Below are 24,589 nucleotides of genomic sequence, written 5' to 3'. Positions count from 1 at the left end.
ATGAGCACAAGATTGGACAATGGATGCAATGAATGCCAAGTACTGGTAGGCAGGGGGCGCAAGAATAAAGCCCAAATTACATCATACTGGTAACCAACCTACCCAGCTGGACAAGGGGGGCAGATGGCAGTGCTGAAACGGGGTCAAAAGGTAAGACAAAGTAGATTCGGAAGCGACTTGCCCTCGTGCCAGGCTTATTATGGCACGAGAGACTCAGCGCCGAAAAGAGAAAAAAAATTAAGGAAAAAAGAAAAAGGGTGACCGCATCCCTGCATCAGAGATGTCGCGCGAGCCGGCGGTTCCAGCCCCCAGGTGGACACGCAAGCTCCAAGCTCGTGGTCCATGGAGGGAAAGCTTTCTAATTAGTGGGGGGGGGATCGATGCAGAGTTGCTCAGGCAGGAAAAAGATGGTGAAAGATGTGTGGCCCTGACGAGCCAGCTCCAGTGATGTGCGGAAGAACGAACGATGTGACCGCATAACTGGAGAGAGTCGAGCGTTTGCAAGCATGAGATGGGAGTCAAATTTGGAACGTCAATCCCCCCTCCTTGGAATATGTGGGCATCAGCCAGCCCCCTCGAGAGTGTGCTGCAAAGTCGAACGAGGAAAGTGTACAGAAAAGGACAAGGCACAAAAAAAAAAGCCATGCAACAAGTTTGATCGAGAAAAGATAGATGTATGATGGTGGTGGCAGTTCGTTTGGCAGACTTGCCTCCTCACAAAGAAAGGCTGGGTACTGGCGGGCCAATTCTCCGAAGCAGCCAAGCAAAAAAAGGTCTTGTGATATCTACATACGTGCAAATATTGATGAGAATAATAATCATAATAATCATAAGTGAAGAAGACGAGGTAGTAGCACATTGTCTTGTCAGATATTCCTGGGCCGTTGTCGTGAGGCTTGGTGGCTGACTGGCCGCCACGGTAAAGAGGGGGGGGAAGGGCACCGAGAATGGGAGCATGAGAGGAAAAGCAAGATTGCCAACTTTGTTACATTACCGCATTGATTTTGCGGGACAGTTGCATGCCCGCGAATGGAGTCGCCGAAAAAAAAAAGCGAGAGTTGTGTCATTGATGGTTGCGGGAACGCCAAGCTGTCCAGAAGCTTAATTGTATAAAGCCAAGGAAGCGCCGGCGTAGGAGTTGGACGGGCTGGGTGGGCTTGTGTGGCTTCTTTCTTCGTGCCTGTGCCAACACTGCAAGCGTCGCTTGGCATACAAGATTTTTGATTTTTTTTTTGATTTTTTTTTTGGTTTGCAATGAAATCATGGACTTTTTTATTTTTGATGTTTTGAGACTTTGGTAATGCGTTCTGCCGCAAGGGGGCGCGGCAACGGGTCGAGAAGTCGTCAAGAGAGAGAGAGAGAGGGAGGAGTGCGCCGAGAGAAGGCCGGCGACAGCGGCGACAGCGCGGCGGCGGCGGCGGCCAAGACGACGGACGAGGGGCGGACGGTGGGAGTGGGTATAGAGGGAAGTTTAGCCATTCAAGTCTCCCAAAGCACTGGTTTCTTTTTGTGTGTGTGTGTGTGTTGGTTATTATTCTCCGTTTATTACGTCGGAAACGAATATGGTCTATCAGTATATGAACAAGTTCGGGGCGCATCGTAGTCCGCCATCCCCCCTCCCGCGGGACCGTCGTCGGAGCCAATAGATGTCCAGCCCAGCCCCGGGCGGGCAGTTGACAGATTTGGTTCCCGGCGAGGCCAACGCATCAATTCAATGGCCTTCTTCCTCCCCTTCAACCCAGTTACCTGCGGAGCGTCGCAAGATGGACAATCTGTACCCCATGGCCCCGTCACCCAGTCTCCCCCCCCGTGTATGGATACATATGTGCCGGTGCCGTGAGACAAGCAGACAAAAAGTTGCCCGTTAATCCAGTGGCTTATTAGCGCCCCGATAGTTTGCTGCACGAGTTAGCGCAACGAAAGCCCTGGCAGCTGGCTACCGTCCAATGGCCGGGGGGGCCACACGGCGAGCCTGCGTACGTAACGGGCGTCTATGACACTCGCTTGCATATAGTACTGCTCATGGCTGATGGGCGCAGCTTTTATTCTTGTCTTGATAATATTATAGAAGGATGAAAGGCAAGGGGGGGGGGGGGGGGGGAGAGGGCACCGGAAAGCTCGGCGCTCTTTCCTGTCCCCTCTCTGCCAATGAACAAGTTTGTAGCGGCTAAGATGGAACAAGTCGCGGTGTGAGAAGAGGTATCCTTTTTCATGCATTGCGTAGCTTGTCCCATAAGTAGTTTGTTGCCAATGAAAGCTAGCATTGGGAGAGGGGAGGGGATGGGGGGGGGTTTACGGCAAGTTACTGCCAGACTACCTGGATGGGATCGGATGCGTAACATGTCGCAGCAGCCGCCAAACCTGTAAAACAAGCAAAGCCCCCTGGGTTCTCCGGAAAGGACCAGGTTACGGCGATCTGGGGGGGAGAAAAAAAAAGTCATTTTTAATATTTAAGATTTAATTTCCCCCCCCCGGGGGGTAACACTAGAGCTTGAGCCAATGCGAATAAGATTTCGGGAACAAGATAGTGAGAGAAGTGAAGAGGGCAAAAGGAGAAGCCGTGACGAGTCGGATGCCCCAAAGGCAACGGCGGCGTCTCGCTTTCTGTGGGTGTGTGTGTCCCCCCCAGCCAGCCATCCATCCGTCCATCCATCCCGCCCATGCATCGCGGGTCGGTGACGTACTACACTTTTTTTTTCTCGTTGGAGTGATCGATTCAGGCAAGTGGGAATTTGCTGGAGAATAGGAAGACAGAAAAAAGAGGAGAGCCAAGACTGAGTGAATCAAGCAAGGTCTACCGGTGAGGTGGCAGTTGTCTCGCTTAAAAGGAATATTTTAGGTTGTTGGGTGCCTGAATTGAGTTTTGACGTTTTTTGTTTTCTTACATCCAAGTACCCTCCTTGCCTATCTACACTCAAAACAGAGTGAGCAAATCTCTTGTTCAAAGAAGCTTGGGGAAGCTAAGCGTGTGACGACTTTCTACTTGAGGTGAGGTTCTGATTTCCTATGCACTCTTTTTTTTTCCCCCTCGCGTGCATCGTCTTGAGTTTCTTCTTCTTTTTGTTTGTGATCCTGGTTTGAAAAAAAAAAAAAAAAAGTCAGAGACTCTTCGAGTGAAGAAGACCAGTTGCCTACCGAACTGGGCATGTCAAGTTGGGCTGTGAATCAGCAATCACACTCTCTGTCCTCTTAGCGCCCGTCTTACCTGGGCGTGCGTGGTGTCAGGCTGTCAGCCAGCCATCCAGGACGTGTATACGCCGACGAGGTAGCGGGCTTCTTGGCACAGCGCATGGATCCGGGCTGTGTGATTACCGAGTTTCTGACACTTGCTTGGGCCTTGTAGCCGTGGCCATTGTGCTCTGATTTTTCTTCTTTTCTGCTCTTATCTTTCTTTTCGTTTTCTTTTTTTCTCTATTTTTATACTATCCTGTTTGTTTCTTTCTTCCTTGTTGTATGCGTTTCTGTCTTTGGCAGCCCAGCTTTGAGCTCATTTTCAAAGCCCGTCTTGGTGATTGGCTATCAACATTCAACGCCAGTCAAGGATTATTAACCAACTAGTTAGTTACTGAGTACTACCGGCTTGGAAGTTGCTCGTATTGGAAACAGAAAGAAGACTGCCAAGGCGCTGGGCTGAGACCAAAGAGACCAGACTTTCGAGAGGCCAGGAGCAACACCAGGCAAAACAATCTCCGCAGGTCCCGGGTCCGCCGAACTAGTGGACGGCGCTACGACGAAGCTGTTACCCTTGTCGATTGATTGCGGCTCCGTTGTGCGCACTTATTAACAGAGACGCCCTCGCCCAGATTCCGGTTCGGGTGGCTGTCTTGCGGTATTCTTGATTCATCTGGGGGCCAAACCAGCCGAAACAGTGAAGCGGAAACAAGGACAAAGAAAAAAAAGACATTCGACAACAGTCACTCACGGCAAGGACAAGTCGGCTCGGTCAAGACCAATAAAACAGGGTACAACTACCTATACTACGCGCATACCTGACGACAGCCATACGCACACTCTCACACACACACACACAAACACAGCCATGGGCCGTAATAGAGGTACGTACTTTTGTGCCTGGTGAGCATTCCAGCTGGGCCGAGATGAGTTTGATTACAGTCTGCAAGCCATGGCAGGGCCAAGGCATGCTTGACGGCTCAGTGGCTCAGTGGCTTGGTTGCTAGGGAGAGCCTGGCTGGTGTTTCGGCGGTGGTGACTGCGAGTGCAGTTACAGAGACAAGAGACGGCTGATGAGTCGGCAACGGGAGAGGGGCGAGAAGAAGAAGAAGAAGAGAGAGAAGAGGGGTGAAGAGAAAGAGAGAGAGAGGGGGGGGGGGGGGGGGGCATCGCGAGTGTGGTGCTGCGCGTTGACATCTACCTGCGCTGTGAGAGAGGGCTGGCTGTTGACTGTCTTGCGCCGTCTTGCGCAGTCGTGGGGTGTCATCGGGGACAAAAAGAGGCAATGGACGGTGAGCGGAGAACGAGGTGCTTGGCAGTGGCTCTATCGACCTACCTACCTACCTTGGTAGGTATCCGGGTGAGCACAGCACTGGTGGTGCTGGCAGTGCTGGCAACACTGGCAGTGCTCCTCGCCGCTCAGTTCGGGGCGGTGGTGCTGTCCGTCGCTGTCGACTGCCCGTCTGCCCGCCTGCCCGTCTGCCCGGTACCTACCTACCTAGCACCTCTGCGGCGTACACTGCCTCGAATCCACCGCCTGTAATCTCCCGCTCAGCTGTCCTCCTCCTGCTGGCTCCCCACTGCGGCCCCTCTGACTGCGTGTCCACATCTTCTTCCTCTTCCCGCTCTCCTTCTTCTTCTTTTGGGTCGCCTGCTTCTTCTGCTGTGCCTTCTACTTGCTGTCCACTCAAATCTGCAACATCTACCTAATTACTCACACACACACTCTCTCTCTACCAACCTGACTGGCCTGTTGTTGTTCGTTTTTTCTGCCATCGTCACCCCTACACACACATACGATTCACGCTTCTACGCATCTTTCTGCACCCACGCTCTCTCTCGTCTGTCGCTCTCCCGCTCTCCCGCCCTCCTCGCCGTCCGACCCTCATCGAAACCCTGCTAACTTGAGCCGTTTTCCCGCCGGCCTCTTCCAGTCCGCTCGTTCGTCTCGCAATTCTCCGGCGCCTGGAGCCCGCCTACACCCGCCGCCTCGCCTCCCTCGACGTCGCCCATCTCTGCCGCCGCCGCCGGTAGCAACGAGCCCTTTCCTGACCATCAGATCGGCCTCAATCTCCCTCCCACGCCGCCCTCCTACCCGGACTATGGCACAGTAGACTCGGACGCCTCCGACAGCCCCCCTCACAAGCGTCAGCGCAGCACCTCCCGACCACTGTCCATCAGCTCCTACCAGCCGCCTCTCATGGACATCACCGAGGACACCATCCCGGAGCTGCAGCCCGTTTTCTCCTTTCTCAACTCCCACTCCAACAAGCTCTACCAAGAGGGCTATTTCCTCAAGCTCGACGACCAAAATACACGTACGTTTCTTTTTTTTGCCCCCAATCTGAGCCATACCTCCTCTTACTTCCTCGAAACCGCCCTCAACCCATGTGCCCCTTCCAACCGCCTCCTCCCCCGCCATCACCACCACCCCACCATCCATCTCTGGCACATTGCACTGCCGCAACCTGACCTTGCCACGCGCCACAATGTCACCCAGCCTGCTGACTTCTCTTCCAGAGGGCAAACCCAATGCCGACCGAACCTGGACAGAATGCTTCGCCCAGCTCGTCGGCACCGTCCTCTCCCTATGGGACGCTGCTGAGCTCGACGCCGCCGGCGAGGACGGCGAGGTCCTTCCGAAATTCATCAATCTTACAGATGCCTCCATAAAAATGGTATGTCCTCCTGCCCTCACGTGCCTCCTACCAGCACGCCACCATTTCCTACCATTGATCTGCGCCATTCTGCATAAGATGCGTCTTCAACCGCGCCGTCCACCGTCTTGGCATCCTTGCTGACCCGACCATCCAGATTGAGTCCCTGCCCACCCGCTCCAAGGACGAGCAGCCTCTGCAAAACATCCTTAGCATCTCTACCGCTGGCCGCAACCGATACCTCCTCCACTTCAACTCCCACCACTCCTTGGTCCAATGGACTGCCGGCATCCGCCTCGCAATGTACGAGCACTCTACCCTGCAAGAGGCCTACACTGGTGCCCTCATTGCCGGCAAGGGCAAGACTCTCAACAACATCAACGTCATTCTCGAACGCTCTCGTCTTCCCACCGAGTCATGGGTCCGAGTCCGCTTCGGTGCCGGCGTTCCTTGGAGACGCTGCTGGTGCGTCATCACCCCTCCTGACGAGAAGGAGTTCGCCAAGCAGCAGAAGGAGATGAAGAAGCGCTCCGCCTACGACAGGTCCGCCGCCCCGACTCTCAAGGGTGACATCAAGTTCTATGACCAGCGCAAGGAAGGCAAGAAGCAGAAGAAGCTCCAGCCCATTGCCTCCATAACCGACGCCTACGCCGCTTACGCCATCTACCCCCAGGCCAAGTCACTCGTTGATGCCTCTACTCTCATCAAGATTGAGGGCAACGTGTCCATTCACACCGAACCTCCATCCTCCACCGAGGGCTTTGTCTTTGTCATGCCCGAAATCCATCCCATGGTGAGCGGCTTCGAGATGCTGCTGCGCAATCTCCTGCCGACCTGGGACACGTTTGGTCTCTATGGCCGTCCCGGCCGCCTCGTCGCCAGCGTCCTCGACCAGCGCTCCCTCATGTTCGCCATGCCCAAACACAAGCGTTACGGCTACCTCGAGATTCTCGACGTCGCTGCCCTGATTAACGAACAGGGCAGCTCTAGCTGGAACGAACGCGAGTGGCGCAAGCGCCTAAAGGAGATTACGGGCACTCGAATGAATGCCATTGAGGAAGGAGGCCCCCGCCACGGCCGCAACAGCGCGAGCAGCCCCATGGGCAGCGGGCGGCCCAAGGTTGGATTCGCCGATGACGGCGCGTCCACTCGATCCTCGCGCTCCCATTCCCTCAACGGCGGCCCGAGAACCGATTCCGCTCCTCCCGAGGGCCAAGGCAACTGGCAACAGCCTGGCCTGGTACGTGCTCCAGTCCTTGCCGCCTGTTAGAAAGCTTTCTGAAGCTAATATGTCCCCTGCCAGGATGCAAACGCCAGACCCTATCCCGGCGCTCCCGGCGCTCCCGGCGGCCCAGGCGGCCCGGGAGGTCCCATGCCCATGCCCATGTCCAACCGACCTTATCCCCAGGAACTTGGTGGCCCTGAAGAGGGTCGCTCCACCCCCCAGATGATGCGCAGCATGAACACGCCAGAGCCCGTCTCCCGGCCGCCCGCCTTCAACCATAACCCCCAAGATCGCACCAACAAGGCCTACCACTCGCCCGAGCTCCGTCGCGCTAACAGCCGACTGTCCAGCTCCACGCTGGCTCAGATGCACGAGGCCCGAAACCAGGCTTACACCAACGAACTCGATGGTCAGCCCATGCCCGGCGGTAGCAGCCCGCAGCCACCGCCGCATGGTCAATACATGGGTAACCCGGGGCCTCAAGGCCGCCCCGGTCAGCCGCCACCTTCCCTCAACGTTCCTCCTGGCCAGGGTCCGGGTCGATCTCATTCGCCTTACGGACCGCCCAGCCCCGGCATGGGTCCCGGCATGGGTCCCGGCATGGGTCCAGGTCAAGGCCTAGGCCCTGGTGGCCGTCCTCCAACCTCGGAGGGACGCCGTTCCCCTTATCCTCCAGGCCAAGGTCCGCCTCCCGGACCTGGACAAGGACGCGGACGACCTCCGCCCGGCCAGGAGAACTATAGACCTGGACCTGGTGGGCCTGGCGGGCCAGGACCTCGCGGTCCCGGTGGTCCAGGAGGTCCCGGCGGCCCTGGAGGCCCCGGAGGCCCTCCAGGTGGCCCTATGCACCGAAAGCCAATGCCTATGCGCGGACCCCCGCCCAACCGTGGCCCTCCTCCCTCTGCCGATGATATCATAGACGCGTATAGCGAGATGCGTGCCCCTACAGGGCCATCTGGTCCTGGAGCCCCTCGCCCACCTCATCATGGTGGTCCTCCTGGAAGTGGCTACGGTCCTGGCCCGGGTTCTGGACGGCCATACACGCCCAACGGCGGCCCAGGCCCCCAGGGACCGCCCCCGGGCAGCTTCTCGAGGCCGATGCGAAGTCCGCCGCAGCAGCCGCCACCACACCAGGGCCAAGCCTTTTGATTCGATCTGTCGAAACGACCTGGCCTTGAGACAAAACGCATTATTGAATGAATGATGATCTCGCGTGGGACCTGTATGTGCAGGGAAGCACACGCTGGCGTTGTTACAGTGTTACTCTTCTTGTTTATTTTTTGGTTGGACGAGAGTCAGCCTGTGCTTGGGATATACACGATGGCTTTCTCGACAAGTTTTGGCAAGACACATTGTTACCAGGTCTATTTTCTTGCTGTTTCCGAGATTACTGCAACCAGGATACCAAAAGCAAACTAGGGTTGCCGTGCTAGGTGCAAACTGCACCGTACGTCACCGACGACTATAGACTCATTTCTTTCCTTTATTTTTTCTTTCCTGTTTGTTGGCTTTTTTCGATAGCCGGGGGTGGATTTTTGTGCGGCCATATTTATAGGCGCTGCGGTACTGGACATTTGTTTCATTTTGTTATTTATTCTGGGCGTAATAGAATATTCGGCTCTGATTACAAAGTTGTTATCCGTTGCTGGTTAGGCACTGCTTCTTTTGTCTCGTATCTGGTGACCCGTAATTTACTCGCCGTGTGTATATCTTGATACTCAGGTGAGGAGAGATGCGTCCGAGTGTGGCGCGCGAACGTTGGTCGAGTGAAGGGCCGGTGATGAAGCCGAGTGACCAACTGGCGACGCAGACTGACCTACTGTGCAACGTTTTTGGCTCCAATCACTCGTTGAAGCTAGACGTATATCAATCAGCATCATGTCGAGCTCCGACACCAAAAAACTTGGTGCAATAAATACTAGCGCAACAAGCCAAAGCGTCCGCGCCGTCCCGCTCTCGAGGCAGAATCAATAGTTAGCGCAGCAACCCCGCCATTCGCCAGGTCTACCTACCTAGCTCGCCCGCCTTTTCCGCCACCCGCCCAACCGTAGCCAATCCATCCTCTGCAGAACAACCACCTCTCAAACGTTGGCGCCGCCTCGGGAGCTCTGCACTCGGCACAGCAAAAGAGTGCCACAGCAGGACAAGGCCCCCCAGGGGGACACGAAAATCTTGTTTACTTTTTACTTTTTTTCAAATTTTTTTTTTTACTTTCTTTGCGCCGTGCTGAGCTGGTCAAACAGACATTGGCTTGGCCAATGATGTACTGACCGCTTTCTTGTCCCAAAAGATTTCTTGATTGATTGAACAGCACCTACTTACTAGGTAGGTACCGACCTACTCAGGCAGTCGTCGCTGGTGCCTTCTCCTCCCCCTCCCTTTGCTGGGGAGGCAACCTCGTGGGAATTTTGTCGACCAAAAAGATACCGTCACCCGACAAAACACCAGGTTGCGCTTCCGCCCATACTCCTTGTCTGTCCTTTGCGAGACTCGCAGACAGTATGGACGGCGACGAGCCAACACAAGGTACGTGCCCTTCGCCGCCGCCGCCGCCGCCGCCGCCGCCGCTATCGCGCCCACCTCCCCCGCGTCACCAAACAAGACATTTGATCCGCCCGCCTTACTGACGCAATTCGCAGCGGCGACGCAGCAAATCGTCGACCCGCGCCGCGTGGGACAGCAGAACACGGGCTTCACCGACGACGAGATATCCGACATTGTCTGCATCCTCTACCCGCACTCGGCGTCGGCCCGCCAGGAGGTCCAGCGCCTCGTGACCAACGCCTCGCCCTTCATCATCGGCCGCGACGCGGCCGACGGCGTCGAGCCCAACTACGACCTCGAGGACCGCGCGAGCCAGTTCGAGTCACACACACTTGGCGGCGGCGGCGGCAGCGGCCGAGGCGGCGCCCATGCCGTCATCCTGCGCCTGTCGACGGTGCCAAAGAACCCGGCCGCCGGCTTCGCCTTTGGCCGCAACGAGGGCCGCTGCGATGTCGTCTTCGTCAACGACCCCCTGCGGCGCGTCAGCAACATCCACTTCCGCATCTACGTCAACGAGTTCGGCAACGTCATGATCGAGGATCAGTCTACCAACGGCACCTTTGTCGACAACAAGCTGCTCTCGGCCCGTCCCAAGCCGGGGATCCCCCAGCAGCCCAGCCGCTGGGTCCTGTCGTCGGGCTCTGTCATCAACATCTTCCTGCACGACGAGGCCCGCGACCTGACCTTTCGCGTCCGCATTCCCCGTCGCGACGGGCCCTATGAGCAGGCATACCACCAAAAGGTCGACGACTACTTTGCCCGCCACCGCCTGGCCAGGGAGGGCGGCGCGCCCCCGGTGAACCCCCCGATGGCCGCCACCGAGCACCTCGACCTCTTTCGCACAGCCGGCCAGCCCCTGACGGCGGCGGCCCGACGGCAGCAGGCCACCACGCAGATGGCGGCCCCGACGGCCCCGCGCATGGTCAAGCAGAATAGCACAAGCGAGTGGACCGGCTCGGGCAAGTACAACAAGGTGCGCTCCGTGGGCAAGGGTGCCTTTGCGGTCGTTTACAAGGTCACGGCAAAGTATGACGGCCGTCCCTATGCCGCCAAGGAGCTCGAGAAGCGCCACTTTATCAAGAACGGGGTCCTAGATCAAAAGGTGGAAAATGAGATGCGTATTATGCAGCGACTGAATCATGTAAGCCACATGCGGAAGTCGACATCGATGCTGTGCAAGCTTAAACATTGTGTTCGCTAACGCAAAGACTAGCCAAACATTGTACGATATATCGAGAATTTTGACTGGGATGAGCGCTTATTCATCATCATCATGGAGTTTGTCGCACACGGCGACCTTGGCAAGCTCATTGTCGAAAACGGGCCGCTCAACGAGAGGACCACGCAGGCGCTGGCGGTCCAGCTGCTGGCTGCCCTGCGCTACCTGCACAACTTTAACATTACGCACCGTGACATCAAACCGGACAACATCCTCATCGGCTCACTAGAGCCTCTCGAAGTCAAGCTTACCGATTTCGGCCTCTCCAAAATGATTGACAGCGAGCAGACCTTTCTGCGCACCTTTTGCGGCACGCTGCTGTATTGCGCCCCTGAAGTCTACACCGAGTATGTCGAGTACGATGAGGACGGACACCGCACGCGAGGTAGGCCGTCGCGTCGCGTCCCGGGTCAGCGATATAGCCACGCCGTCGATATCTGGTCGCTCGGTGGTGTCTTGTTCTACTGCCTTACGGGGGCGGCGCCGTATCCAGCGCGCTCGGTCACGAGCCCTTCCGAGCTGCTGCATCGCGTCATGACCACTCAACTCAACGTTGCGCCCTTGAAACAGTACGGCGTCTCCGAGGCGGGAATCGATTTTATTCGGGCGATGCTTACGCGAAGGCCAGAGCATCGGGCTACAGTGGACGAGCTGCAGAATCACCCTTGGCTGACCGATTTCGGCGAGACGATACAGGCATCGCAGTCGTTTGACGAGGTAACGGACGATGAAGAGTTTCCCGGCCAGGCGTCGCAATTTTCCCAGGGACGATTTGAGGATGACAGGGTGAGTGACTCCATGGACGAAGACTCTGATCAGGAAAATCACACAGTCATTCCGGGACGGCAAGCGCCACGGCTTTTCGGCGAAGTTGGCGTCTCGGCCATTGGCAGCTCCGGCGTCATTCCGGAAGAGTACCTCAATCTATCCCCCGGTAATGGCAACCTACCTGTCCCCGGCATGTCGGATCCCAATCTTGACGAGGCCTACAACTCGGCCGAGTCCCTGTCGGACAGGAGTCCTGTGAGGGGCGCACAGAACCCGGCTGCTTTGTCCATCTTTCCCAAACAGTCCATGGATCAGCTGCAGAGCCTCGTGGAAGAAGTGGCTTCGCAGAGCCTCGGGGGTGATGACAAGAAGAACAAACAGGGGTCGTCGTCTCCTCGGCGGTCCATGACCTCGTTGGACCTGAATACCAGCAAGAGAAAGCCTTCGTCCGTCGAGACGAGCGACGAGTTTGACGAGAATACGCCTCCCGGAAAGCCGACGATCAAACGACTAAGATCGGACGGCCGTGTCGATGCCCTCATCACTGATGAGATGATGGAAGAGTATAAGCTGCTTGCGAGCGTGCCGCCCATTCACTCACTGGGCGCTGGCCGGGCCGGCGACTGGCCCGTCATCAAGGCCCAGTTTTGGACCGACGACATAGCTACGTGGCATCTCGACTACCCCGAAATGACCGACCTACAGCTGGCCATGTTCAACGACGCGGCAAACCAGCGCAGGGAAGTCTTCCGACCTGGCCAGACGCCCCTTTGGGCGCTGGCCATGAAGTACTTTCCGCCGACGCGACGGCCCAGCTCGCAGCTGCCGGACAGCCCGACGCTGTCACCACATGACAGCCTGAAGCATCGGCCAGAATTTCCGAACACGGGCCCCGACGGATCGCAGGACGCGCAGGACTTCTCGCAGCTGGTGGTGCCCATCCCCACTTCGGAGATGGCGGCCATGATTGAGAGCGACTTGTCATCCTGCATACACGACATCTCCATCGCCATCACTGAGCCGCTCGTGTCGTTTGGGCGCGGGCCGGAGAACACAAACGTGTACCAGCACAAGGCGGTGACCAAGGTGCCCAAATATGCCTTCACGTTGCTTTTGTGGAGAGACGGCTATGACCCTGGCAAACTTGACCTGCCGTGGCGGTCGAAGATGAGCGAAGCGGAGCAGAATTCATTCTTCTTTTGGATCTCGACCAAGGCGACCAACGGCATCCGCATCAATGGCAGACAGCTCAGCTCCTCGAGCTTCCAGAGCCCACACGACCCGTCCCACAACTGGACGCGCCTGTTCAACGGTGACTCCATCGTCATCTGGCACGACGGTACCGGCGGCGACGGCAGCGAGACCAAGCTTACCTTTCGGTGCACCTGGGGCGGATCCGCCGCCGTCCGCGACGCGCGCTCGCCAGCACTGGAGCTGGCGCCGACGCAGATTGCGCAGAAGCTAAACCGCGGCTGCCAGCGGTTCGAGGCCCAGCGACCGAAGAACAGCATGCGGCGCAGGGACGCCGCGGACACTGCCGAGCGGAGGCAATATGTCGAGAAGGAGAGGCAGAGAAACGTGCGCTTTGAAGAGAAGAGACAGGAGGCCATCGCGTACCTCGCGGCAAGGCAGCCCCTAGGACCAGCGTCGAGACGGCACTCGCCAGCCACGACAACGGGGCGGATGACGGCAGATTCGACAACGAGGGTTTCAAGATGGTAAAATGGCAAAACAGAAGATGTAAAAGAAAAAGAAAATTCGGACGGAAGTGAAGAAAAGGTTAGAAGCGTCACTTTTTTTTTTGAAGTAGAGTTTACAGAGAGTTGCATATACAGCTTGCAATCACCACACGCTATTACGCAGTGAGTTTTTCTTCTTGTTATTCTCTGATTTGAGAGATGAGGGCATGGAAAGGGATATATATTGTTTTGAGAAGCAAGGGAAAAGAAAAAGCGGCATTGATGTCTTGGCTATTGGGTTTTTTTTTGTTATATTTGTTGGGTATTATCGGCACACTCCCCCCAAAAACAGAAAGGAAAAAAAAACAAGGTTGGACAATTACAAGTTGTAAAGAAGAGGCATTTTTCGCGTGTGCTTTTTAGAGAGAGAGAGGCACAGCGAATGAATCAATGAATAAACGCTGGAGGAATAGCGTGCATGAATTTAAAAGGTAGCATTCATTCAATTCACCAACTACATAATCGATTTATAAAGGATGCATATCTGTAAACATTGGTGATTGGTGTCTATGAAGTTTTGAAGAGTCTAACAGAAAAAAGATACATCTCAGTCTCCCATTCTCTTGTTTTCCCATCACTCTCATTCCTTTTCATCTTTTGAGGAGGGAGGGGCTGTTGTGTTTCTCATTTCATCGTTGAACATTTGATGCGTTTCATTTCATCCTCTCACAGCATAAACCTTTTTCCACCTTCTCTCGTTGTCGGTGATGGAACAAAATGAAGAAAAAAAGCCAGGTCAAGTAAAAAGATATTAAAAGGACATGTGTGTGCGCGTACGTGTGTGTGTAATAATGGTCCGACATTTGGGCAAAGAAGAAAAAAAGAAGAAAAAGGTACAAAAGCAACAAAGGCAATACAGGAACAAGATGCACATGTTTTCCGTGTGTGTGTGTGTGTGTGTGTGTGCAAAACAAGGAGCGTCTAGACAACCTCAGGAAATGGTCTTTGGTATAAGCGTAACAGTTTTCGTTTTGTAGTGATGAGCACTTTGGTTTGTTTTTGTTTGCTGGAAGATTCATGTGTGTGTGTGTGTCGGGATGGGAAGGATGCTAATGATTGTAGATGGCAAGCCCATCGAATTGCGAAGCGAGTAGACTCTCCTTGGATGACGAGGGCGAGGACGAAGACGAGGAAGACGACGAGGAGAAACCTGTGGGGAATTCGACGCCGGAGTCAGACAAATCCTCTGCAAGATGAAATTCTTTTGAGAGAGTTAGAAAAGAGAGATGTGGTAATTCCATCTGTATTTCTCTCGGATAGAGACGGTACGTGGTTCCAGAGATAACACAGCAAGGAGGAAAAAAGGATAGTTACGTACCGAGCAACAGTGGTGTGGTGACAGGTGAACTGGGAAGAGGCGACGAAGGCTCCTCGATAATGGGCTCCGGCACCAGCTCGTTCCCGCCGTGGCGCGCAAACGCCGCCGCCGCCGCCGCCGCCGGCACGCCGCCGCCGCCGCCGCCGGCACGCCGCCAGCCGTGTTGATGTTCCACGCCCCGCGCGTCGACGCAAACTCGCCGCGAGCGTCCCGGCCCGAGAACGACCTGGGTGGCCGTTCGAAGCGAAAAGGAAAGCTGGGCGGCTTGGCGGCCGAGGAGGGCTCCGATGACGGCGGCGGGGGAGCGTTGTAGCTGCCAAAGGCAAACTCTCTGCGTGTGGTGCTGGGCTGGCTGGCGCTGTCGCCGCCGCCGGGCTCATGATAAAAGGCGCCCTTGCTGCCACAGGTCTCGGGTCCGAGCCCCCGACTAGGGTTTGGCCCGCTGAAGCTGGCCCACGGTGATGCCGGCGGGCTGGGATTGGAGCAGGTCGTAAACTTGGCGTAGGCACCGGTGGTGAAGCGCCCAGCGTCGGCGTCAGCGCCGTCGTCTGTGTCAGTCTGGGTGTTGGCACGGAAGGTCGGGCTCAGCTGCGGCGTGTTGGCGCCGTCGGAGGGTGAGACTTTGCGAGCGGCGTTGGAAAGGTAGCAGGAGGCGCCGGGGAGAGGAAGATTGAGGTCACCGGGCCAAGACTGGTTGCGGTCGACGAAGCGAGGCTTGTTAGGCACATCTGGGACGTCGGGTGAGTCCGAGTCAGACCGATGAGCAGACGGCGAGGAATCAAAATCCTGAGATGAGGGGGGCGCGACTGTGGGTAAATGTCCATGGGAAAAAGCTTCCGCGTACTGGAATGGGGACGACAGCTGTCTAGCAGTATTGCGAGGCTGGTAGTATGGATTTCTGGACGGTGTGGACTGCGGCGCGTCAAACGACACTTCACTGGATTCAGACACTGCATCATCATGAGAAAGCTGGGGAGAGCGGGACTCTGGTGTAGAGTGTGCCTTGAAACTGGATGAGTCTGGAGATGGGGTGGGAAATCCGCTCGCCAACGACTTGGCCTGATTGGAGCTGGCATCCTCCTCACTGATTTCAGGTGAGCGGTAGGTGCGGAAAGCTTCTCCTTCGGCACGAATACTGTTACCTTTAGGCCGCGTAACTTTCTCGGTAGGTAGAGTCAAGTCGAAGTTTCCATCATATCCCGAGTTTCCAGCGTTCTCTGTGGACACGTTCTGCCGCTGTGGTTGCTTGAGTACGGTTCGAGACTTGGCTTTGGCCCAACCCGTGCCAGAGCCTGAATTGGTATCGACAAACTTATTGCGCATACGATCTCCTCTTGAGTTTTTGGAATTGTGAGATGGTTTGATCGAAAACTGGCGTGGCTATGATCGTTAATTCATCATCCGTGTTGGAGTTGCTCATCACTTACAAAGCTTCCGTGCGTGTGACACTTGCGACAGATTCTGAGCCGCATCGACTCAGAAGATGTACTTCCGCGACGGCGGTGATACTCCTTCGATCGGACAATGCCGCAGCTGTCGCAAAAGTGGTAGCGGCCCATGACCTTGCTGGCGCGCTTACTCTCTCGGCACTTCCTGCAAACATTGTGAACAGCTTTCATGAAGGGATGCTTCCTGTGGAAGCTTGGTGAGCGCGGTTCACCGCAGCCGGAGCAAATGTGATTCTGGTTTGGCGCACTACCTGCGTCATTAGATTCCATGCTGTCATCAATGTCTTTCTCAAGCTCATTGACCTTTGGGTCGTCGACAGCTGGTTCCTTTGCAGTGACGGAGCGGACCTCGTCGTGCTTCGGCTCAGCCCGCTCAACTGGACTCGAAGTGGCCGCTGGCGCAGCTCTCTTGGTAGCTGAGTCGAGAAAGCAATTGCGCTCTGCCATTAGCCGGTTCAGTTCTCTCTTCGCGTTCAAATCGATCGGATTTAGCTGCTAGGATAGCAGTGACGTGGTTGATCCGATCTTGCAGCAGTTGAAGCTCGGGTGGAAGCTGAGACGCTTTGCTGGAAACACCCGGTGCCATTGGATAGACAGTTGGCACTGCAGAAAACACTGGCTGAGGTTGAGGAGCTGGAATATATTGATACACTGGAAATCGATTCTGGAAGGCAACAGATGGTGGCGCTTGTTGCAAACTTTGAGGGATGCTTTGAACAATCGGTCTCTGGGAAAGCAGCGACTTGCCCCTTTCTTGCCTTATTTTCCCCCTTTCTCGTTTCGTCTTTGTACCCTCGTCATAGCTGTGACGTCTAACGGATAGCTTTCGCGACAGATTGGAAAATGGCGCCAATATTGAACGCGTACGGGATTGGTGCGAAGGGGAGAGAGTTCGACTTCTCCTCAGCTTCTTCGGTGACGGCTTGAGCGAGGGGGTACTGGATTGCAGAATCGGTCTTTGCGGGCTTTTCTTCAAGCAAGTCGATGGCGAAGGCTTCTGGGGTGTAGAACCTTGGCTGTAGCTTTTTCCATGACAAGGTGGCATGCTCGAATCTTGGTCTTCTTCGTCATCTGTGTGGATGGTATGGACAGAGCCAATTGATACCGCGTCATTGCATCTGTAAACCTGCCCGCCATAGCTTAATGAGATGCCGTGGCCTGGCTTCTTTTGGGGGTTCGAGTTCCTGAAGACGACCTCGAAGAGGACGCCGTTTCCAGTCGCGACGGTCTGCCGCCTGGTACCGCCAGCCATGGTGATAGCAATTCTGGAAGCTCAATGTGCAATCATCACGGTAGGTTTTGGCAGCAAGAAGCAGAATCGGAAACGAGGATGTCTATAACTGCAATGCAGTTGGCACTGAAATTTTCCTGCAGAGGTTAAGTGAATGTCAAGTGATGAAGGGGGCGAAGTAAAGTGCTGTTTTCCGGTAGCTGCTGGCGTTTCGCAAACGTTGCCCGCCAGCTTCCGTTTGCACAACCGTAGCCGATACGCTTCAGCTCTCGCCGCCTGTTGCAAATTGGCAGGCAGCATGCACTGTCCGCCCTGGTTCAGATTAAGCAAAACCATACAATTGATGTACATCCCTATATACCCTTCTGGCATACATTGTAACTCCCGTCCGTATAAATTTGTCACCAATAAAATCTTTTAGTCTATGAATTGCGCTCTGTTTAATCAACGCGGAGAACACGAGGTCCAGACTTCTTGGAGCCCTTCTTCTTCTTCTGGCCACGCTCAAACGCCGCGGCGGCTGCGTGGTCGCGGCCGACATTGTCAAGATCCTTGACCTTGTACACACGGATAATCCAGTTCTCGCTAGTAAAGGCCTCCTCTAGGGTGTTGAGAACAGGACCTTGGCTAGGCAAGCGAACGTTGCGAACACGATCTGCAGCCTGCCCGGGAGGGAACATGGTGTGGAAGTTGTAGTAGGAAAGCTTGTACATCAAGCTATTCTTCATGGTGTCGGTGGCGCCCTCATCCACTCTGTACTCACCACGCTCGGTGAAGAAGTTGCGCTCCTTGACCTCATCGGGCCAGATACCTTCGGCAATACGGACCATCCAGAGGAACTTGTTGATATCATCACCGGAATAGCCGAGAAGGCCGCCGAATACTACGAGGACATAATCAACCTCATGTTGACGCATGATAGGGTAGCTGACCTCTTCACGGGAGCTCATCGCCTTGCCAACAGTGGCGATGTGAGTATTGTTCCAGGTGTTGTTGTCGACGAGGGTGGGGCGATCAGCCATACCACCAATCTGGTAGCCGTAGTCCCACCAAGACATGATCTTGGCATCTTCCTTGGTGTTCTGGCGCAGCCACTGATAAGCCTCACGGTAATCGTCGATAATGTGCTGGGATCCGTCAGGCATGCGGCTAGCCAGGACCACGGAAGGCGACGAGTAAGCGTTCGAGGTAACCCAGGTGCAGTGAGTAACAAACATCAGGAGGTAGATGGTCATGGCGGAAACGACCGAAATCTTGGACACGTTGCTGAAGACACCAAGGATAGGCTTCTCGCTGCCCCGCAGGCCCGCCGTCTTGGTCGGCTTCTTGGCCGCGGCCTCTGCACTCTCTACCGCGGCTGCGGTGGGAGTACGAACGGATAGGTACGAGTCCAGAATCTGCGAGGTCGCAATAGCGGCAGCAACACAGACTACAGGAGTCAGGGTAAGCATGAGACGGACCATCACACCGGCAAAGTAACTGCCGAAGAGAGCGTAGACAACAACGAAGACGTGCTCATCCTTGAGGTCGTTAAAGCACATGTAGACACCAGCAGGGAACAGCCAGATCAACATGCTGAGATCAAAGAAAAAGGCAGGCCAGGCAGTCGGCTGATGCTCTGAAACAGACGCAATGATGGGAATGTGAATTTTCGCGTAGCTCGTATCCCAAAGAGAATAGAAACGACCACCCCAAGGAGCAATATAGCCAAGCGAAGTGAGGGCGACGAGGCCGACAAGACCAATGCCAAACGTGCCAATGACAAGAGTGGCTAGGAAGGTCTGGAATTGCTTGCCAGAGATGGCGGATCGGATATACTGGATAAATCCAATGAATTGTAGGAATCCGAAGATGCCTGAATCACGTTAGAAGAGCTCCATCGATGTAGCTTGACATCTCGACGTACCAAGAGCGGGCATGTGCTCGCTGGTCTTGACGGGCAGGAAGCCGACAAAAGGAATCTGCATACTAGCAAGCGTTCCAAGAGCGTACCAAGTGGTGTAGCTCACATAGAGGCGCGTGCTGTAGCGTCCCATGCAGATTAGTACGAGTGCGTGCATTGGGAGGAGGCAGGTGATGAAGGCATAACCGCCCCAAGACGACACCATGTATCCATAGAAGAGCGCGCATACAGCGCCCCAAAGCATAGAGCCGAGCTTGAGAGCCTTGATCCAGAGATAGAACGTGAAAACTAAAAGGAAGATGGCGATGGCTTCGTTGTCGTAGCTGCCGGCAACAGATCGAGAAATATAGCCAGGGGCGATACCCATGAAAACTGCAGCCAAAAGACCAGCCGATGGCGAAGTAGTCATTTCATTGGTCAGGAGATAAGAGGCAAACGCCGTCAAGCCAGAGAAAGCGGGAGCGAGAAGAACGCAAATGTTTCGAATGTCGACGGGGACAGTCAAGGCCTTGAGAGCGTGGTAGATGACACCTGAGGTGACCATGAGGCCTGGGTATAGAGTACCACCAGTGACGCGGCCAAGAGGGTGCCATGTGCGGTCATCGAACCAGTCCCAGAACTTGTAGAAGCCATTGGCGACTAGATATTTCGTTGCGCGGAAGTTGAACCAGGGGTCGACTATACATTGTTAGCGTTTGGTGAATACGGTCGGCCGCTCGTTTTTATAGACTGACACTCGTGGATAATACTCTCGAATCCTATACATTAAGTTAGCGAAATGGGTGGTTGTAGAAAGGCTGTATTGTGCGTGCACCGTATCGCGAGCGCACGGGAGGGACGTACGAATGACGGAGAAGAGACGGCTGGCAATCGCGGCGCCAGCAATCAAGAAAAGAATGACAGTTCTCAAAAGCGTTCTTGTGCTCTGGGAATTCACCGCATCCAATGCGGTTCCCTGCTTTTCGACCGCCATGGTGCACAAAAAAAGGACTCTTGAGCACCTGGATGTTGATGGAGGAGGTTCACACAAGCATCCCACGCCAATTGCTGAGGACAGCTTGGAGCTTTGTCCAGACTGCGTAATGCCACGACAGCAGGGGGCTGTGGGGCTACCCGATCTGCGCCAACCGAGCTTTTCCCGCTGTTGTTATTGCATTGCCAATTCAAAGCCGGAATGGGCAGAAAGTGATTCGAGATTGGGTGATCATTAATTCTGATTCAAGGCACACTGAAGAACCGAAAAGACGTCTCATGTGTTGGTAGCTGGGGGACTTAACAGTGACGCGATCCCAGTGGCGCCACCTTCACCACTATTGCCCTGTAGGATATGAACGATAGCAAGGCATGAGCCATTGGACTACTCTTTTTGGAATGATTTTTATTCACATTGATTCCTGCGCCGGCCATTTGACCGAGTGCCATGCTGTTCGTGATTCACAAGATCCTGCCATCGATGTCCTCATCACAATTCGCATCGCCAGTGGTTGCCAGTCGTATGTTGCTGGCTGTCCTTTCCATCCTCGCTTCTCCAACACTTTTGTAGTAAATGCAGATGATATTTTTGCTTTTTTGGTCTCTTAGTACCGTCTAACTGCGCGTATATTACACCTGTACAATTGCGTAAACGCGAACCCAAGGAAACTTCTATGCAGCATCGCGTGTGTGCTCCAAATCATACATGAGGCCTGTGCATGGCGTTCAGGCATTTGTCGAATAATTTAGCTCCAACATGGCTCTTTTGGCCAATCGAAGCCCGTGCCCCGTGCCCCCTTCCAGTTACCAACCAAGCTGGTTCAAACTAAGGGTTCTCCTTGGCGACCTTGACCAGGAACTTCTCCAGGTCGAACTGAGGGCTGTTGACGTCGGTGACGACTAAATGATCGGTTAGTACGTGTCCTGTCTGCGCGAGGCTTCCCCGTTGGCGTCGACGCCCGCAGGAAAGTAATGCCGCAAGACGTACCATTGTCAGCCGAGGCCGGTGCCGGGTTCTTCAGCTTGGCATATTCGGCCTTGGCCTGCTCTATCACTTTTTGCTTCTTCTCGTACTCGTGCTTGCTATGCTCGGCCTTTTGCGTGGCAGTGATGGCGCGCTGGTGGCTGAAGCCGTAGAAGAGACCGCCGGCAAGGGCGGACCACCGCAGAACCTAGGGAATAGCATCAGCATATTGTTGCGATTATTTGATGCCGAGTTTCGGTGTCAAAGTGAGAGTTGTGAACACGACGACGGATTCCGCGATCGAATAGGACGTGGTGGGTTATGCGCAACATACGTTAACTCCTGTCGAGGCCATTGTGAGAAACTCTAGCGTCGCGGTCGGCAACTTTGTTGAATTAAAGGACAGACACTGACGTGGTCAGCTGAGATCAATTGGCCCGGTCCGGGGAGTGCTGGAGGAGTGCGTGGTGAATTGATGCAAAGAAGCCTGGTGTCTCTCGGGAAAAGTCGCAGTTTTTCCAATGCTCGCCATCAAGCTCGGCCAAGGTGACAAGGCGGCTCAAAAATTGGCGGTTGAAATCACGTGATAGCTACGGCGGTCGTACTGATGAGCGGTACCAGCCACAGTGACATGGACCCTCCAGGGGCTACCGTGGCGCTAATGAGCTGTGGCCCAGCCGTGTAGAGCCAGGTACAAGTCGCGTGTACCAGGGATTGGTTCTTGAATAACTTTCGCTGGCTACTTATGTTGTACTTGAGATTTCGCAAGGTTTTTCGATCCATCCTAGGCAATACAACCTGATTTTCGATCTCGTGGCAGCTTCTCATAGCAGTTGGATCATAATCCGGATCCCCTGACAGCCTTAGGTACCCTCCAAAGGAAATCCTCATTCGCCTAGGTCGGTCGCTGGTGATGGGCCAGAGCAAACAGCATTATGCAAGCACGCCGCGATGAAATTCTCGCCAAGAAAGCGAAGCTCGCCGAGCTGAAACGGCAAAGAGAACTGCGCGCCAACCAGGCGTCCGCGGGCCGCCAGAGCATGGGCAGCCCCGGTGAGGTGTGTTTTGTCTGCGCAACTAGCAAGTCAAGATGCTGACCGCAGCCTGTCACAGCTTGTGTCGCCGACGCCGGGTAGAGCAGACAGCCGCCGCGAAATCGAATCCCTCATAAATAGCCTGGTTGGCGAAAGCCGCCCTGGGTCGACTACAACTGGCGGTGCTGCGTCCCCTGCGCCTCGTGGCAGTCGCCCAAATAGCGTCCTCAGCGCTGGCGAGATTAGCAACGAAACCTCCGAGTTCGCAGCCCCCCCCAGTGGACATTCAGCACCATCAGCACCAGCACCACCGCCTGTACAACTCAGCACAGTCCCGCTCACAACCGTATACGAATGCCCTCCTTCGCCCGTAAAAGAGGTCTTTTCATACAGCAAGGGGGTTCAAACAACAGATGGGTGGACATCACCAGCGAGACCACGAGCGCAATCACTACAGTCAGATCAAGATGAGGCGCCGGGATCCATAACCAGCTCATCAAAGAAACCGAGCAGGCGAGAACGCGATCGTGAGGAAGAATTACGTCAGAAGATTCGCGACGAGGTTGAGGAAGAGTTGAGGGCTGCGCGTGAACGTTTGACGGATGGTGCCGAGGCACAGCAAGCTTCTGTCACCAACTACCCTATCCGGGAGTTGACTTCGGAAGAGCTCGAAGCTGTTACACGATCTGACGATTTTGTGGACTTTTTGGAGCAGTCGACCAAGGTCATTGAACGAGCCATTGACCAGGAAACGTACGACATCCTTACCGACTACTCCCTGCAGGGCAAGGATCTAGATGAGGACGACGATGAGACCGGAAATACCGGCGGTCGCGGTCAGACCAGGATTAAAGAAGTTGCCCAGTTTTACGACGAGCGCTGGTCAAAGAAGCGGATGATTAGCAGCATCGATTTCTCGCCAAAATTTAGTGAGCTTCTGCTGGCGTCCTACACGAAGAACCCGACAGCGCCACACGAACCCGACGGCCTCGTGCAGGTCTGGAATACGCACATGCACGATCGCCCGGAATACGTTTTTACCGCACAGTCTGATATTCTGACGGCCAAATTTTCGCCTTACCACCCCAACCTCATCATCGGGGGCTCGTACAGCGGCCAAGTTCTACTCTGGGACACGCGCGCCAAGGCTGCTCCGGTGCAGAAGACGCCGCTGACAGGCTTTGGCCACGCGCATCCCATTTATTCTGTGGATATTGTCGGCACGCAAAACGCAAACAACATAATTTCGTGCTCGACGGACGGCGTCGTCTGCGGCTGGAGCATGGATGTCTTTGCTCAGCCTCAGGAGATCTTGGAACTCAAGAACCCTGCCCAGGCCAAGGTGGCCGTTGAGGATGTCAGCCCGACCTGCCTCTCATTCCCGCAGACGGACCCCACGTTTTTCCTGGTCGGCAGCGAGGAAGGTACCATCTTCCCCTGCCACCGCTACGACCGCGCTGGTGCCAAGGCGGGCGTCGACAAGAAAATCTGCTACAAGGGCCACACGGCGCCCGTCATGTCGGTGGACTTTCATCCGTCGCGCGGCCCCGTCGACCTTGGCGACCTTGTCCTATCGTCGTCGCTGGACTGGAGCGTCAAGCTGTGGAAGGTTCGCGCGCCGGCCGCCACGTCGACGATTGGGTCCGGCGACGGCCAGATCCGTCCGCTAATCGATTTTGTGCGTGAAGATGTCGTGTACGACGCCCGCTGGTCGCCCGTCAAGCCGAGTGTGTTTGCGCTCGTCGACGGCGCTGGCTGGTTGGAGCTCTGGGACATCAGCAAGGAAACGGAGGAACCCATCTCACGCATCACGCCCAGTCAGCGCCAGGACGGGCGCACAATGCTCTCCAAGAGCCTGAATAAGGTTGCTTGGGAGCCGAACGAGGGCAAGCGCATCGCGACTGGCGGTATTGACGGATCTCTAACGGTCTTTGAGGTGGCGAGCGGTCTCGGTGGCAAGGAGGGCTTGAAGAATGAGGAGTGGACACAGGTAAAGAAGTTGGTAAACCGTGTCGAGGTCGTGGGTATCAATGGAGCCGTGATTGTTTAAGGACTTCAATTTGGTGCATACTCGCAACTTGTTTCTTTAATTAGACAATACCCCTGGAGCGTTTTGTCACTAGCAGTTGGCGGGCATTTGTAAATAAACAATTTATACCCTTTCAAGTTGGACAACGCTGCACCGTCGCACATCCTTGCCGTATAAGCAAACTAGAGCGTCATGTGTACACCACAAAAGCAACCTACGGAAGTACTTTTGTGAACTCTGGCATGTCAGAGATCAAATTACCGGCGGAAGATCCGATCGCATTTAAGTGAGGCGCAATCACACATACATCATCGAACAAGGACTTCGCCGAGAGCATCGCGAGGCTCCGTTTTCTTTCTCTTCCCGC

The 24,589-nt window shown here is 55.2% G+C and overlaps 7 protein-coding genes across 7 annotated transcripts; 3 read left to right on the top strand and 4 right to left on the bottom strand.

Moving 5' to 3' along the window:
* Window positions 1-4,039: 4,039 nt before the first annotated feature.
* Window positions 4,040-8,202, top strand: V2A60_000054 (PH domain-containing protein; the record flags this gene model as incomplete). The annotated part of the gene is made up of 5 exons (XM_083251426.1): window positions 4,040-4,055; window positions 5,106-5,489; window positions 5,692-5,849; window positions 5,986-7,068; window positions 7,132-8,202. 5 exons carry the CDS (start codon window positions 4,040-4,042, stop codon window positions 8,200-8,202), a joined length of 2,712 nt encoding a protein of 903 aa, XP_083107552.1.
* A 1,352-nt stretch (window positions 8,203-9,554) lies between these two features.
* V2A60_000053 (serine/threonine-protein kinase) lies at window positions 9,555-13,306 on the top strand (the record flags this gene model as incomplete). Its single annotated transcript, XM_083251425.1, has 3 exons — window positions 9,555-9,579; window positions 9,693-10,738; window positions 10,811-13,306. 3 exons carry the CDS (start codon window positions 9,555-9,557, stop codon window positions 13,304-13,306), a joined length of 3,567 nt encoding a protein of 1,188 aa, XP_083107551.1.
* A 1,066-nt stretch (window positions 13,307-14,372) lies between these two features.
* Window positions 14,373-16,536, bottom strand: V2A60_000052 (uncharacterized protein; the record flags this gene model as incomplete). Its single annotated transcript, XM_083251424.1, has 3 exons — window positions 14,373-14,524; window positions 14,743-16,021; window positions 16,069-16,536. 3 exons carry the CDS (start codon window positions 16,534-16,536, stop codon window positions 14,373-14,375), a joined length of 1,899 nt encoding a protein of 632 aa, XP_083107550.1.
* Window positions 16,537-16,901: 365 nt separating this feature from the next.
* Window positions 16,902-17,341, bottom strand: V2A60_000051 (uncharacterized protein; the record flags this gene model as incomplete). The annotated part of the gene is made up of 2 exons (XM_083251423.1): window positions 16,902-17,105; window positions 17,216-17,341. 2 exons carry the CDS (start codon window positions 17,339-17,341, stop codon window positions 16,902-16,904), a joined length of 330 nt encoding a protein of 109 aa, XP_083107549.1.
* A 419-nt stretch (window positions 17,342-17,760) lies between these two features.
* On the bottom strand, window positions 17,761-20,196 carry V2A60_000050 (dolichyl-diphosphooligosaccharide--protein glycosyltransferase subunit STT3; the record flags this gene model as incomplete). The annotated part of the gene is made up of 4 exons (XM_083251422.1): window positions 17,761-19,175; window positions 19,227-19,901; window positions 19,958-19,981; window positions 20,067-20,196. The coding sequence occupies 4 exons, from the start codon at window positions 20,194-20,196 to the stop codon at window positions 17,761-17,763; spliced, it is 2,244 nt and encodes a 747-aa protein (XP_083107548.1).
* An 825-nt stretch (window positions 20,197-21,021) lies between these two features.
* Window positions 21,022-21,514, bottom strand: V2A60_000049 (F1F0 ATP synthase subunit e; the record flags this gene model as incomplete). Its single annotated transcript, XM_083251421.1, has 3 exons — window positions 21,022-21,095; window positions 21,184-21,367; window positions 21,494-21,514. The coding sequence occupies 3 exons, from the start codon at window positions 21,512-21,514 to the stop codon at window positions 21,022-21,024; spliced, it is 279 nt and encodes a 92-aa protein (XP_083107547.1).
* Window positions 21,515-22,094: 580 nt separating this feature from the next.
* V2A60_000048 (WD40-repeat-containing domain protein) lies at window positions 22,095-24,243 on the top strand (the record flags this gene model as incomplete). The annotated part of the gene is made up of 2 exons (XM_083251420.1): window positions 22,095-22,217; window positions 22,273-24,243. 2 exons carry the CDS (start codon window positions 22,095-22,097, stop codon window positions 24,241-24,243), a joined length of 2,094 nt encoding a protein of 697 aa, XP_083107546.1.
* Between the last annotated feature and the right edge of the window lie 346 nt (window positions 24,244-24,589).

The sequence above is a fragment of the Cordyceps javanica genome, chromosome 1, assembly GCF_051103115.1.
Source record: "Cordyceps javanica chromosome 1, complete sequence".
In the NCBI taxonomy this organism is placed as follows: domain Eukaryota; kingdom Fungi; phylum Ascomycota; class Sordariomycetes; order Hypocreales; family Cordycipitaceae; genus Cordyceps; species Cordyceps javanica.
Note: the sequence above shows the minus strand (reverse complement) of the source record. Positions and strands in the feature narration are given on the sequence as shown.